Source organism: Hippoglossus hippoglossus, chromosome 2, assembly GCF_009819705.1.
Source record: "Hippoglossus hippoglossus isolate fHipHip1 chromosome 2, fHipHip1.pri, whole genome shotgun sequence".
In the NCBI taxonomy this organism is placed as follows: domain Eukaryota; kingdom Metazoa; phylum Chordata; class Actinopteri; order Pleuronectiformes; family Pleuronectidae; genus Hippoglossus; species Hippoglossus hippoglossus.
Genome location: NC_047152.1, coordinates 3,505,050 through 3,520,271, shown reverse-complemented (window position 1 = coordinate 3,520,271; position 15,222 = coordinate 3,505,050). Strand labels below are relative to the sequence as shown.

Here is a 15,222-nt window from a genome sequence, read left to right as displayed (position 1 = left end):
CTCTTTCCTCATGTCTCCCCTATCCCCCCCTTCATTCAGCTCTTCAAACTTCTTTCCTTTTCCCTTTTCATGTCAGTCTGGGTCAGTTTCTCTCCGGAAATAGAAAGCAGCACTTTCCTTTCTTTCATTTCATTGCTCCGTTTATTTTGTTTTCCTTTTTGTCTTGTCTTATTCGTTACTTCCTATCGACCGCCTCCCCTGTTCCCCACTTGTCTGCCTTTTTTTTTATCTCGTCTTGACCTATTTTTTCTCATTTCATCATGAAAACGACAGCCACCCCCATCAGTCATTCATCCATTCATTCACAGACAGGACGTCATCATAACACATTAGAGCCACAGACACCGCACCTCTGGTTGGTGACGATGTAGCCGTACTCCTCCGCCTTGGCCGCCAGTTCCTTCTTCCCCACTTCGTCCTGGCTGGATGCCGCGGCGGGGGTCATCTCTTTCTGGGGCCCCTCTGCTTTGGGGGACTTGGCGGTGGAGGGAGGAGCCTCTGGAGCGACCATCTTTTGGCCCACTGAACCCTCTGTGATCTGAATAAAGACATGAAATTAGAAATGGAAAGTGAGTACTTGTATTATCCTTTCCTGCTTCTTTATAATTCTGTAAACGCTGTACACATTACATTCATTTGACAGTTACTAGTTGGGTGATCCAGCCTTCGACTTTATCTTATTTCCTCATTTCAGAGCCACATTCAAGATACATTAATTGATTTGTGATCAGCAATAAAGTTCTTTTAATCTGAATTCCTGCATAAGATAATTGAAAATCTCGACTTGAAGAAATTGTGATTAAAAAAAACAACATAAGTAACTCTCACCTTGCTTCCTGTACCATCGTTTCCAAATTTATCTGAATAGAAAACACAAAAACACAATATAATGAAGACAATTTGTATTCGTATATTGTAAGGTCTAAATCTGAGTATGTGAAGGGCCTTGAAAAAAATGTATGTCTTGTTTTAGCGCTATACAAATGTAACTGAATAAATTTGTAAATATACTTTTTTTAAAAGATATTATTGGGCATTTCACCTTTATTGAGTGAAAAGACATGCATGTGACAACAGGAACGCAGAGAGACAGAAACCCTGACTCTGTGGTACAATTCTCTTTAATTCTGTTATCATATTTCATTAATTTGTACATTTGAAATACATTCATTTGTACGGTTTAAATGCAGATTAGCAGAAAGATCAGTCTATGAAACCTGAGTGTAAAGAGCAGGATCCTGTGGTCTCCTCTCTGAAGCGTTAACAGCAGCAGTGAAGAGCAAACTGATGAGCGGGTGACGTTTTGTGGCTGGAGTGACACAGACCTTTGGTTTGTTTGTGAGCGTAGGAGGTGTCCAGCTGCAGCTGCTTCAGAGCGGCGGGCACGTTGTCTTTCTGCTCGGGGGACAGATCCTTCATGTCAAGGCCGTAGTGGTCGAGCAGCAGAGCCAGTCTCTGCAGAGAGTGCTCTGTAGGACACAGAAGAGAGAAAACACAGGAGATGGAGGCCTTTGCATCTACTGGTATTAGTTTAAAGGTCCAGTGTGTAGGATTTAGGTGAAAGGGATCTATTGGCGGATATTGAATATAAAAAGAATAATCCTAGTGATGTTTTCACTAGTGTGTTTCACCTAAATGTACAAATTGTTGTTTTCTTTACCCTAGAACGAGCCCTTTATATTTAAATACTTTACATTTACATCGGGTTAGGTCGTCTCTACGGGGGCCGCCATGTTTTTTACAGTAGCCCAGAATGGACAAACTAAACACCTTTTGAGTTTTTATTACAACTGAAGGTTTCCACAGGTTTTCTTTCATGTTTGGAAGGGGAGGGTGAGGTGAGGGGTATTCAGCTGCAACATGCAACTCCACCACTAGATGTGACTAAATTCTACACACTGAACCTTTAAGTGACTTTCCACTTGTCCATTTGACAGTTGTGTTTTGTGATGAACGTCTTCTCTTTCTATCACCACATCTTTATTTTCTCTGCTCTCTCACCATCCAGTCCTGACAGGGCGTTGTAGTCCTTCTGCGTCTTCTTCTCTGCCTGCTCCTGCTGCTGCTGTTTGCTGAGCTGGGACATCTGGGAAACGTAGTCTTCGCCGTAGTCCAGAGGGAAGTCTAGCTCCGGGAAGAAGGAGGACGACGAGGAGGAGGATGAGGATGAGGAGGAGATCGGAGAGGGGAAACCTGACGCTGCTGCTGCTGCTGCTGCTGCTGCCACTGCTCCCCTGTTACGGGAGAGGGACTGCACGGGAGAGGACGAAGAGGAGGAGGATGAGGAAGAGGAGGAGGAAGGGGAGGTAAGGTAAAAGGACAGCAGGTTTTGGAGAAGCTGACGGTCTTGGTCCAGGAGGTTTCCCCTGGATCTTGGGCGAGAGGCGAGGAGCGGGAAGGCTGGATTATCGTCCAGGGAGTTGAGGGAGCGTTCCTCCTCCTCTTGGTAACCATACTGCTGCTGCAACAACAAATGACAAGTGTTGGTTTTTTGGACACTGGGAGGCAGAATAAAAAAAAACTAAAAAACATCTCTGACATGTTAACATCCCGCAGTCACAGAGCGATGTGATCATCTGTGAGTGGTGTTCACCTGATGGCTCCGAAGATTATATCCTGGTTTGAGCTCCACTAGCTCCTGAGGGAAATAAACAGCCCTGTAGCTGATAAACGATCTGCTGTGTTCATCATCTGGTCTCTAACTGTGTCTGCCTCCTGTTTGCTGCTGGTTTTTTGGGTCCGTTGCTGCTGGAAACACTGTGACTCAACCATTAAATAAAACCAAAACAATCACCTCCAAAGTTTTGTAAAGCTCTGTGGTTTTGTCTCTGCAGATTTCATAGTAAATCATATTGTTGAATTGAGCTAGTTTTGTTTTCTCTATAATCCTGATACGTATCAGGAGGTGTATTTTATTCCTGATGTCATTTCCGAGTAATTTAAAGATAGAAACATGTCATTTGGGATTATTGATGGGGGGAAATCGAAAATTAATTTGCTAACTTAATTTACAAACAAGTACATATTGATTCACCGTCTATTTACAGCTAACTCTTGTCGAGATTTAAGGACAGAGGATGTCGCATCTTGTTGAGCCCCATGAGACAAATTGTAACTTGTGAATATGGGCTATGAACTTGTAGATTATCCTTCTGCACAGTGGTCCAGCAGCTGTTGCCTGTGTAGTTTAATAATTTGGATGTTCAGCCTAAATTTAACCATCGTTTATTTTTTGTCAAAATCGTAGTTCGACAAAATGTGTCAAAACATCTGGGACGCGACGCTGATATTTGCAAACATCAGCCAAGACATAACATGTAAAGATCTGATCAATTTTCACCAGATGTAAGATAATAGTAAAGTTTTGATAACGGTATCCAGCGATTAATCCTCCATCTTTAAAGAACCGGTGCAGTTTTGTACCTGTACGCTCTTTAAACCATCTTTTGCCCACCTGGTGGTAGGTGTACGGGTCCAGCAGGGGCGTCTGCATGTGCACCGAGGAGCGGGAGGGATCCAGGATCATGTAGTCCACAAACTGTTGCATCATCTCAGGGTCGGCTGGTTCCTCGGGCCCCTGAACCCTCTGCTGAGCGGAGCCCGGCAGTCTGGAGGCCCTGGGAAATAAGACAAAGGCAGTCGCCTAAAGAGCCCCTTAAATCTTACAAGCACGATTTTATGAGCTTTTTTATGTACTTTTTTATGCCCGACTCTCTAGTGGACTAACGGTGGGACACGCTGCACGTTTTCTTACTGTTTGGACACCTGCTCTGGGACTTTAGAGGAGGAGCCGATGGTGGGAACACGACTCAGCTCTCGGTTAATAATTGCCTGCGTGATGTCATCCCTCCACGTCAGACCTAAGCAGTCAGAAGGTGACAAAAAAAGCCATTCAATCAAACATTTTTACCCACGTATGTCCCCTTAAAGGAATGATTGTTCTCTTGTAACAGCGGTGAGCGGTTGGTGAAGCTTCACATCTTGCCGTAAAAGAACTCACCTTGCACCATCAGGTCTTTGAGGACTTCCTGGAGTTTGTGCAGGACTGGAACAGACACCTGGTACTGCACGGGCTCCTGGTGAGGAGCCTGGCACTGTCCGAACAAACCATCTGCACAGGAAGAGACCGACAAGCCGTGAAATGAAGAGATTTGTGGAAAAACAGTGGCAGCTGCAGTTTAAAACGATCCTTCATTGGACGAAGGTTGTGTTTGGACTGAAAATAGCACCACCAAGACATTAGTTAACTTTCAGTTTACTCCTGTGTCTCTATGCTTGCATGGTAAACAGCAGATACAGTCCAAATCTGCCCGGGACAGAGGTTGTGATATTTTATCTGGAACGAAGGTCACATCAAATATGCCGCATCACCGATTCTATTTAACTCTGTCACCTCTCGCTGGTGTCAGTTATCTCAGGTTTGAGACACCGGTCCCTGACATTTATGCCTTTACAATGCTGCTGAATGTTATTCAATCTGAGACGCTCACAGTGTTGAGCCATGACATTTGCAGCGGCAGAAAAAACTCAAGCTATAAATATCAGCCGATATTAGTTTTGAGTTCATTTAGGAAACCCGAAACTTTAACTTTAAAAGAGACATATTTTGCTCATAGTTTAAATAGATAGAAATAGAATATTAATATTCAGCTTCATTATTTAAATTTGTGTTATTGCTTGAAAAGGTTAAGAAAACACATCAACTTCCTCAGACTGTCCATTGCTACAGCTCCTCTTTTCAGCCTCTGTCTGAAATACTTGGTTTTAGCTCCTGTCTCTTTAAGGCCCGCCCCCTGTGAAGCCCAGTCTACTTTGATTGGCCAGCTCGCTCAATCTGTAGCGATTGGTCAACCACTTCCAGCACATGTAGGAGATGTCGGCCTCTACACTCACATCACCTGGCTTTGTTTGTCTCTATCAAGCTTTTAAACATAAGCTCTGAGCACCAAAGGCTTTTCAACTGCAGGTGGCGCTGTGAGGTTGAGGAGAAGGGGAGCAGGGGCGAGGCCATATTAACATATTCATGGCTCCCAGTAACTAAATGAGGTGTAGTGTTTCAGGAGCTCCCTTTAACGAGAACTTAGACCTTTTTAAATTTACAGGCCTTTAAAAAACAAACTATATAACCCACTAAAGGAAAGAATCACTGAAAAAACACCAAATGTCTCCTTTAAAATATCCGACTCAGTGTTGATCATGATTAAAAAATAATAGTCTCCTCCAGAGCCACTTAAAGGAGGGAAAAATACCAAGGAAGCAAAAAATAAACACAGAAATTCACACATACACACACACACAAACGAGAGTATGTGAACACGAAGAGGAACATAATGTATGTACTGATACCCACAAACAAGTGGACACACCACATACACAACCATGGAGGCAAACGCTCTATAATCACGAGACACACATTTACATACAATATCAAACACATCAGAAGTACACAAATGATATATATGCAGCAACAAGTACACACACAAGTACATTTCTACAAAAACACACTCATCAGCACCCAAGTGTCCACATACACACGCACAATGAAGCACAGAGTGTGTGTGTATGTGTTTGGCGGTGTGTGTATTTGTGGGCTGTGGTGAGTCATCACCTCTGTCTCCATCCAGCACTCATCAAACACACACACACACCGATACACATGCACACACACGAGGGAGACACACGGTCGTCAGGCAAGTGATGTCACTGTTGTCATAGAGACGGCCGGGGACGGGCCGTGATTGGCCGAGAGCAACTGACGGAGGGAGACCTTGTTTACGTTCCACTCTCGCACTTTTTCTCCCTGCTCTCTCGTTGTCGCTCACCCCATCCTCTCCTCCTCGCCAGTTAATCAATGCCTCTTTCTTTCCACCTTCCTGCCGGTATCGTGCATCTCACACACACACGTCACCTTCGCTCACACTTCAATACTGGAATGACGACTCTGAGGTGTGTAGTAGTTACGTGGGCTGAGTTTAAATTTCTGTGTGATCAAATAGAGTATGGATAACAGGTGTTTAAAGGCGTAAAAAATGGCTGTTTTGCCAATGGTGTCGTTTTAATAAAACCTTCTCAATATTCATCACAGATTACAAATGTCTTACTGTACAAACTAGATTTTTTTCGATGCAATATTAGACACATTAGATGTTTATTTAACAAGGTCTGTAATATATTTAATGTTATAACATTTATTTTACATAAACACTCCACAGATGGAATACAGATTAGGGATGTCTAGGGCATTTTTTTCTTTATTTCAGGCTGGAGTTATATTTATTTCTATGCATATTGAATTACATTTGCTATCTGTCAGAGATTTCACACAGATTACAGATCTTCCAGGCTACAAAATTGATTGTTTATGTATTGCAGTCCGGAATATAACCTGTTGCTCTGCCTTGAGATAATGTATATTATGATTTGGCGCTATACAAATAGAATTCTTGCATTGCAGTGCATTCACGTCCTCAGAGCATCATCAAACCGTCGCTATAAATTCCTCTTATGTTCCTGTCTTTGGAAACAGGGAACATTACATCCTCGGGGCGGACACAGACACATACAGCCATCAATAATGCAGCATGAAACACAGTCGCACACCCATTGCACGTGCACGCTCTTGCAATGACATCCTCGTCGTGTTTGAACAGGCAGGCAGGAAGTAAGGAACCCACTGAGGGATTATAGACAGCCCGTTAACGGCAGGCTGAGCCGTGACGGCTAACCAGCTCCTGCCTGTTTGATGGACAGAAGACACGTCAAGGCCTCCTGAAGCATGCTGCTGCATCTGTGGCCTGCTGGGATCGCGCGCTATTGGTGGATTTTTAAATTCTCCCCACGTTGCATTCGAGGCCCCCGTAAATATGAGCTGCTGGGGCGAGAAAGTGTCCATGTCAGCCTCCCCGAGCAAGATCAGTTTGACGTTTCAGCTCGAACTTCGGCTTCAGGAAGGTGTGAAAAGAAAGTGGCGTATAGCTTCTAGTACAAATATTAGATTTATTCATTTTCCAAAGGAAATAATCTCATCTTACTTTTTATTGCTTACTTGAGGTCATCATAGCAGAATCCATATACATTTACAGTGTCGATTAAAATGCAACATCAGACCTCTACGCTTACGTGGAAGTAATGAAAAACCCTCCAGGCGATCAGACTGGAATGGACATGGCATAGTAATTATTATCCTGTGTGAGACTGCTCCAATGAATCCACAGTATAGTCTCTCAGGAGCCATTTTGAGTCTGTGTTTTGCAGGTCCTGAAGATTCTAAAAGCGGTGTCATTGTTTTTCACTCGGTCGAAAGCTGTGGACAAAGATGTTGTGTGACGTGCGTGTGTGTGTGAGGTCAAAGACTCACCGTCGTTGCACAGCTGATCCCTGGGACAGAGCCTCTTCTCAAACAAGCAGCCTGCAGACAACAGCAAAAAACAGGAAACTGAGCTCAGACTGAGAAACACAGAATTTTTTGTGCAGCTGCAAAACTTACTTCAGGGAGTTAAATGGAGCTGAAAGGATAAAGGGTACAGATCATGGATGAATGGGTGGATTTTCTTCTTTTTTACGTCTCATAATGTTAATGGGTGTGGATCACATCACGGCTAGTGAAAAGCGAAGCCAAATCATCTTGATCGCCACCTGATGGCCGATTGCAGTACAGGTCATAAATCCCACATCCTCCATGTTAGAGGACCAAACAAAAAGTCAAACCAAATTTACTCAAAGATGGTTTCCGTCATTTAAAGTATTCACGTTTCTGATAAGTGACCTCGAAGCCATTGCTCGATCGCTACCGTGCAAACTCTGGCTCCAAATGCGCAAGAGTGATGTCTTTTTTAATTCTCTTCTGCCATAAAACATCGAACCCACACTTAAAGAAACTTTCAAAAATCCTTGCATGTTCAGTTTAATACAATGAGTTAGGGGAGGCCCCACAAGAACGCATAGCTGTGCTTGATGCCAATCTTGTGTCGCTGTCTCTGAATGGGAAAGTGTGCGTGTATGCATATGTCTGTGTGTGTTACCGTTGACCTTTTCCCAGCTCCTAATCTGTTGCGAGGCAGTAAAAAGCAACAGATGCGAGGACCGCTCGCTCCGCGCTGTGTATTTACGCCTGTTTGCTTAAGGTTTTCATTAAGGATTTATATACTCCTGTGTATTATTCACACGTCCTGCGATAATGTAAGAATATATACTCTGTCCTGCAGTATGCACGACCTATGAAAACACATTGTGCTTTCTTCCTGCAGTGATTTCACTTCCGGTATTTGTGCTGCTTCACTGTTTCTTCTCTCTGAGGCTGTTTCGATTTCATTACCTCTGACACATGTCAGTCGAAAGAACGACTCAGTCACAGACGGATAAGACGAGAAGATTTTTGTCGTCCAAAAAGCAAGAGCAACCTGCAAAAGCAAAAGTTTGAGTAGATGGGATTCTCTTCTCTACACCGGCCCTGATTGACTGAGTTTATTTATTCCCTCTACCTGAAATCTATAAAAAAAAAACAGACCGAGTATCGACTACGTGACGACACAAACAAACTGCCTGGGCAGCAGCTATCAGAGAGGGGAATCTCCATTAAACCAGAAAGCCGAGACGCGGCTAAACATAGAATGGAGAGATTCTCCATGCATCCGTCCATCGACCCCCCCCCCCCCCCCCCCCCCCCCCCGCCCAAACTCCACATGATGACTAATCTCTGCTCTGTCCTCTCTCCTGCGCCCACGCATCCCTCCCTCACTCCCTCCCTCCCTCCCCATCGTCTTATCTCTCCGTCCCCCATCCTCGCTTCTCCTCTCTCGCACTCTCTCTCTTCGACCGTCTGCTTCTCGGGGAGATCTGGATCAGCTCGTCATGCAGCCTGTCCGTCACTGTCATCAGCCGCGCCACACTCCATCACCTCTTCTAATACACGACATTACCCGCTCGTTTGTGTGTAATTGGGTCGCTAATCAGCAATGCCAGATTGATAAATGCACCGCGAATGAAAACACTCATCCTGTGGAGGAGTTAGTTCAGTCTCATATGAACCTCGTCCCACCGGGCTGTTGTGAAAAGGGATTGGGTGTCATGTGATGATGTGTGGAGTCAACAGGGCTATGTAGACGTCTGTAAACCACATTGGCCTCAGGAGGGAATCCTAGACAGCAGTGCATTCAAATTCCTTTCACTTCCTTTACTTACTGCGTGTCAGTTTCTATGAAGACGTCGGCATTGGATCAACTGACAAACGGAAAATGCTGTTTAATAGAACGCACGGACAGAGCAGCTATGAAGTCAGCCAACTGGAACAGAAGTGTCAGTTGCTCTGCAGTATATTTCTCAAGTGAACTAATATTAGCCCCGATTATCTATGTGTTGAATTGAGGAAGGTTGAATTTTATAATTTAGGACAAAAATGAATATTGCATCATTTCTTTCTTTTAAGTCTCAACTGTGCAATATTCATCTGCCTGTGCAATATAAACGGCTCATGTGCAATTCACTGTAAATTCCTCCCACACTGGAGGAGGTGTTTAAAAGCACAACCTTCACTTGGGAGCAAAAATCATAAAATAAATAATAATGTGACATTTATTGTTATAGTTATTGATAACGACAATATACGTTTCGGCCATTTTGCCCAGACTTAGTGCATCCAGATAAAGAAGTAGAATATAAAACGGTGTCGCATCACTTTTGAATAGTTGAATTTGCTAATTCACAACCACGACTTGGTCCATCAAGAAATCTAGTTGGAAAAGTGAAAACAAGTTGATTTCCATTGCAAAGATGTTAAAACAAGCTTCCTGCAAAAGCTTTATGTATAAAGCCTTGTTTAAAAAGACCAAATTGACTCTGTAAGAGGGAGATTTGTGCTGTTTAGTTGGATTTCAACTCAAGGTGCCATAGAAACAGATGTAGTAAGTAACAAACATTCTCTCCTGTTGGATTCAGTTTCACCAGAAAAAAACCAACTGACGCAATTTAAAGTCAGCCGGCGGCTTCAGTCTTTACATTTCTCTGGGGAAACTTCTCCGGCTTCTCTCCCCCTTCTCACAAACACAACTTCATTCTCCAGATAAAACCAATTAGAGCGAGTAGGCACTGTGGAAAGTCTCCGTCTGGCTCGCTGCGTCCTCCATCAGCACCATCAGCTCCATTTTGTTTTTCTGAGATGTGGTCGTGTCTGTGTAGAAAAAAAAACGGTGTTGAGTGGCGTCTATAATTACAAAGGCGGGGTTTCTGTCTCATCTTAGATTAGATCAGTCTGTCACACATCACTCGTCACAAATCTGTTCTTTTCTCTTTGCTTTTCAAATTAAAACACACGGGGAACTGTGGAGAATCGTGCACGGCTGCCCATGAGGCTCAGGAGCTGCATTTGTGTGCACTACTCAAAAAGGTGTGCAAATGTGATCCCTGCATTTATCTTATTTTGCTTCTGCCTGGGAAATTGTTCTGTATCCAGGCTGCAAAAAGTCAAAATTCAGCAGCAGGAAATCAAAAAGACCCAATTTATAACTTCAGATTCTCTTCTCAGATGAACTTTTACCCACAACACTTTAGGAACACTTACTAATATCCTGGAGCTTTTAAAAATCATGTCGTGGTTTTATTGTCCTCACGAGACCTTCTTCCGTCACATAAGGCTATTTGTTCTCTCCTCATTGACCTCCACTCAACGCCGCTCGCTGACCTCTGACAGGTTTATATCCTAAGGTGTGACATTCGGGTCATGTGCGGACACCAGAGACAGAGACACCAGAGACGATTCCCGTCACGGAAAGAAGACGAGGGACGATGACAGCGAGATGCAGCTGAAGGGTCCGAAAAAGCTTGGGTGAGTGACATTTCCCAATAAACGTGCGCGCTTCAAATTGAGTGTTTCGCACAGGACAATTCATTTGTTATCTTGTCAAGGTAAGAAGGCGAGCAACGGTGCCGCATTTAGGCCGTTATAAATAATCCTGTCTCCCGGAAATTGCATTAGGCATTAGTGTGGAAATAGGAAACGAAAGCATGACTGATGGTTTTGATTCTGCTGAGACAAGTCAACACACAAGGCAGGGAAAGACGGTGGTCTTGGATAAATATGTCAAAAGCCAACATTGAATTAAAGCTCGATACAGATCAGGTTCTTGCCTAAACTTAGGTGTTTTGAAATGAATCTACAAATTACCTATTCGTCTTTTGGGTGTGAGAATTTGTCGAGACTGTATATTAACAAAAATCAGGGGGCCTATCGTTAACATTAACAGGACGATTGAATTTACGAGTCACTAGCACAGCAAAATGAGGAATAGATTTGGAATTTGAATGCAGAAGCAGCTTCCAAAAGACTGCACAACTAAGCAATTCAAGTTTGGACAGAATATCAGTTTCATTTGCGGTTTTCTTTTTTTTCCAGACTCATGATACACTCAGAGGCCAAACTCCAGCCCGCCATCATTACCAGCAGGGTCGCCGTGCTTTCCTTTTATCGCCCATTAACTGCCTGTCAGACTGAGTTCAGAGTAGTTCTCATAATGGTGCTTCTGGCATTTGCGGCCACTGATGCCGTGAGTGTGAGCTCGCCCTCTGGTCCGCCGCCTGCCAGAGGATATTTAAGGTGGAGTGAGTCAGTCTGGATGGAACAGAACAAAACCTGCGTCTTTTCTACCTCGGTGCCGACGCTAATAATCCCTCCGGCTACAAAAACAGCAATGAATGTCTCCTACAACCTACAAGTGCAGCATGTGTATCGCAGCCTGATGGCTCTTATTCCTTGTGTGCCACTGTCTCCACAAACTATCAAACACACATCGGTGAGTCACACTATCGCTGGCAAGTACCTTCATTACCATAGCCACACACACTGTGATTTATTATTTTTATTTTATTCATGACTCACCCCTTAAATTCTCACTAACGCACCGAATGTGTCTTCATCCGCTGCTGAAAATAGTCCCCAACTTATGCACTATTAAAGATTGAAAATATATATTTGTGAGGTGTTTTTCGAAAGGTTTTTATCGTCAGTGGGAGCCAATGGGTTTGGGGCTGAGAGCCACAGAGTGAGGAAGTTATAAAGTGTTGAGGGATGGACGAAAACATGTTCAGTTTTGGTCTTTTCATTAGATTTGTTGACAGTAAAATAAAGAGCAATGGCAGCCTTGGCCTTTAACAAAGACATGGAATCAATTTTTATTCCAATAAGGGGGCGGATCCATGTAATCTTTCTCACCATATATATCACATTGCAAAATAGAGCTTTTTTCAACATTTTCAGTGATTTCTCAAGGGAAATTCGTGAATCTTGTTAAAAAAAAGGTCGGCCAATATCTATGAGTGTGTGAAATTTGGTGCAGCTTGATTGACTTGTATTGTATGCGCACGACTGAGTGACATTTTACTTTGAGATCTTATTTCTCTCAGTGCTACAGCCATGAATTCTTTACTTTTATTCACTTTTTACAGTTGACACAACTTTAATTATACAGTTGTGCTATTAGTGAGGCTGTAATGGGCCATTAACTATAATCCTTGGGCAATTTCACCATCACTGTGAATGTAATTATTGATTTTTCTCTACAAAAAGCTTTATACCCCTGTGAAAATATCAAAGCATGACACTAAAACATACCATAAAACTGTTGAGACAATCTCCATATAGACGAACATCATGAGTCTCTTTAGGAGGCATTAAAAGAACATTATCCTATGTTGGCTGTGAGAAAATTAAATCTTCAGGATTCCCTGTGGAACGTTATAATAAATAATGAATCCACGTTATTCTGCTGCAGGTGGAATCACGGCTGCTTCGCTCTCCGTGGTGCTGAAATATTCCGGCCGCTCGCTGTCCGTGGTGCTGAAACACTGCACCGTGTTAGGTACATCAAGGAAGCAGGAGGCCGTTGTAATTGCTGCGAGCAGACGACGCTGGGAGGTCAGAAATGAGTCATGACTGTGAGCATGATGTCCGCTAATGCTGCTTTAATATTCACATCCGTTAGAAAGTCGATGGAGGATTTGAAACATAAACGCTGGACAGGTTTTTAATGAGGCTTTTGGTTTTAATTTGGAGCGAACAGTGGCTCTCTACAGTTTCACGGCCAACATTATTATCATCTGCTTTGATTTGGAGTTTAGAGTGCCATATAGTTTCCATTTCAACATTCACACATAATAAACGTGTGGGATCTCAATCACCCAGATCGATATTTGATGCACAACACCCCTCAAAACACAGCTGGTTGCTAAGATTTCAAAGCAATCTTATAAATCGATCGCTGGCTTAATGGTTTAATAATGCTCTATAATATCTATAATCTCTTTCTCTGTGGTGCAGTGAAATTATATTGCGTTTTAAACCACAGACATATTACTGAGCAGGCAAAGGCACAAGGGGTCGGGAGGGCACAAAGTCTGAGTCTGAATAAATTCCCTCTGCTGAGGAAAATTGAAATAGGTTTACACTCTTAGAAGGATATTCTGGCATAGTTTTCAACACAGTAGCATTTGAGAGTAAAGGGCAAAATACCCCCTTTAGTAATTAATATTCCTATTGGAATGCAGACTTTTAACAGTGAACTTGTCTTTATTATAATATACATCCAGTTTTCTTTTCTAAGGTTTTAAGATTATTTGCAGTTACGCCCATCGTCTGCACGTGTCCCCAGGGGTTCGGTTATTATTACTTTTACTAATATCATAACACTAGTTGCACAACATATATTCTTGCAGGACCACTAGTGTTACTGTTGGGATTTTCCTGTTGTCATTACTGAGCTTCACGGTGCACTATTCTACATTTGCATCACCCCCGAGGAAGTGTTCTTGTTGACGATGATGTTGCCGTGAAATCTGAGCACATTTCTCCACCAGGCCACTGTGGGTGATGCTCGGAGGGAAATTAGTGTACAGTAAGCACTTGTAGGTTAATACAGATGATGGCTATTGGATATTGGCTTCACGCAGACACTGATGAAGACTCAGCCAAAACAAACAAAACCATCCCTCCCTCTTCTCCTCCGTTTGCTCTCCTGCTGTTTGTTGCGGACCCAACAACAACATGATTCATTCAGGCAGATACAGAAACATCCCTCTGTAAACAGTTATAAAGCAGATGCACATATAAGATGGAGGACGACAGGTGATAAATCAATTTCACTGAGATGGCACAACAACAGAAAACAACTTATAGGTGTATTGTCTAAATATTATAGGAAAATGATAAATATCATGCAGGGTGTTTTAGTGAAAGATGCATAAAGAAAAACTGTTATTTCTTTTAAATCCTTGTAAAATGTTATAAACTGTGCCATAAACTCGCAGCCAAGTGTAAAAGAACGCAGCAACAGGGAGTCTTCGCCGGGTGAGTCGTGATTTACGCACCGCCTCCCCGCGTCTGGATGCACCGAGGTGGGTTAAAAATGACAAGTGCGTCTGTCTCCATGTGTTTGGGATCATGTGGGAAGTCTTACCGTGTCGGGCGGCCGCGCACAGCCGGCAGGAGGCGGTGAGGAGGAGGCACAGAGCCGCCCAGAGCCGCGGAGACCTCATGGTACATCCAGCATCCACCGGAGCGAGAAAGAGGTGGAGGAGGAAGAGGAGGAGAAGGAGGGGAGAGCCGCCTCCACTGCGAGTGCTGCCGCTGCTCCTGCACTTTCAGCAGCTCTCCATCTCCGAGGAGAGGCGTCTTCTTCTTCTGCTGCTGCTGCTGAGGAGGAGGAGGAGGAGGAGGAGGATGCACACCACTGATGGAGTGTGGACGAGTGTGTGCGAGAGAAAGGGAGGCAGAGAGAAAGAGAGAGAGAGAGGGAGTGGTTGGTTGGGAAACGCGAGGAAGAGGAGGCGCCACACTGCAAGAAATGAAATAAAACCACAGCCCCGTTAACTAGTTAAATGACAACAGCATTGACAACCATGTGAAATATTCATTTAAACCAATGAATAATAGCTCAAATTGAACAAATGGTTGATAAATATGATGTAAATGTTGAATGCATTAGTTTTTGTATTTGTGTAATTGTTTTACAGTCTTCAAATGTACATTTGAATACTTCAGTTACTGTATACCTGACCAATAGAATGCAAAAACCTTAAATTGTTATAAATACAAAACACAACCGTGAATAATAATGGGTTAGGCAGCGTAGACACTCTCATACTGTTAGAAAATTAAATCTAAGCAGTTTGAAAACTTATTGAAGAAATGAGACTTGTTTAAACACGTTGTTACAGACTCAGAAATGTGTACAACAT

General features: G+C 43.2%; 1 protein-coding gene across 1 annotated transcript in view; it reads right to left on the bottom strand.

Moving 5' to 3' along the window:
* ptprnb (protein tyrosine phosphatase receptor type Nb) overlaps positions 1-14,714 on the bottom strand; it is a 23,285-nt gene extending 8,571 nt beyond the window's left edge. The window contains 9 exon segments of the mRNA XM_034613288.1: positions 351-538; positions 829-860; positions 1,326-1,469; positions 2,002-2,461; positions 3,455-3,617; positions 3,755-3,860; positions 4,001-4,111; positions 7,358-7,408; positions 14,442-14,714. Coding sequence (XP_034469179.1) covers positions 351-538; positions 829-860; positions 1,326-1,469; positions 2,002-2,461; positions 3,455-3,617; positions 3,755-3,860; positions 4,001-4,111; positions 7,358-7,408; positions 14,442-14,520 — 1,334 coding nt within the window. The 5' untranslated portion in view covers positions 14,521-14,714.
* Between the last annotated feature and the right edge of the window lie 508 nt (positions 14,715-15,222).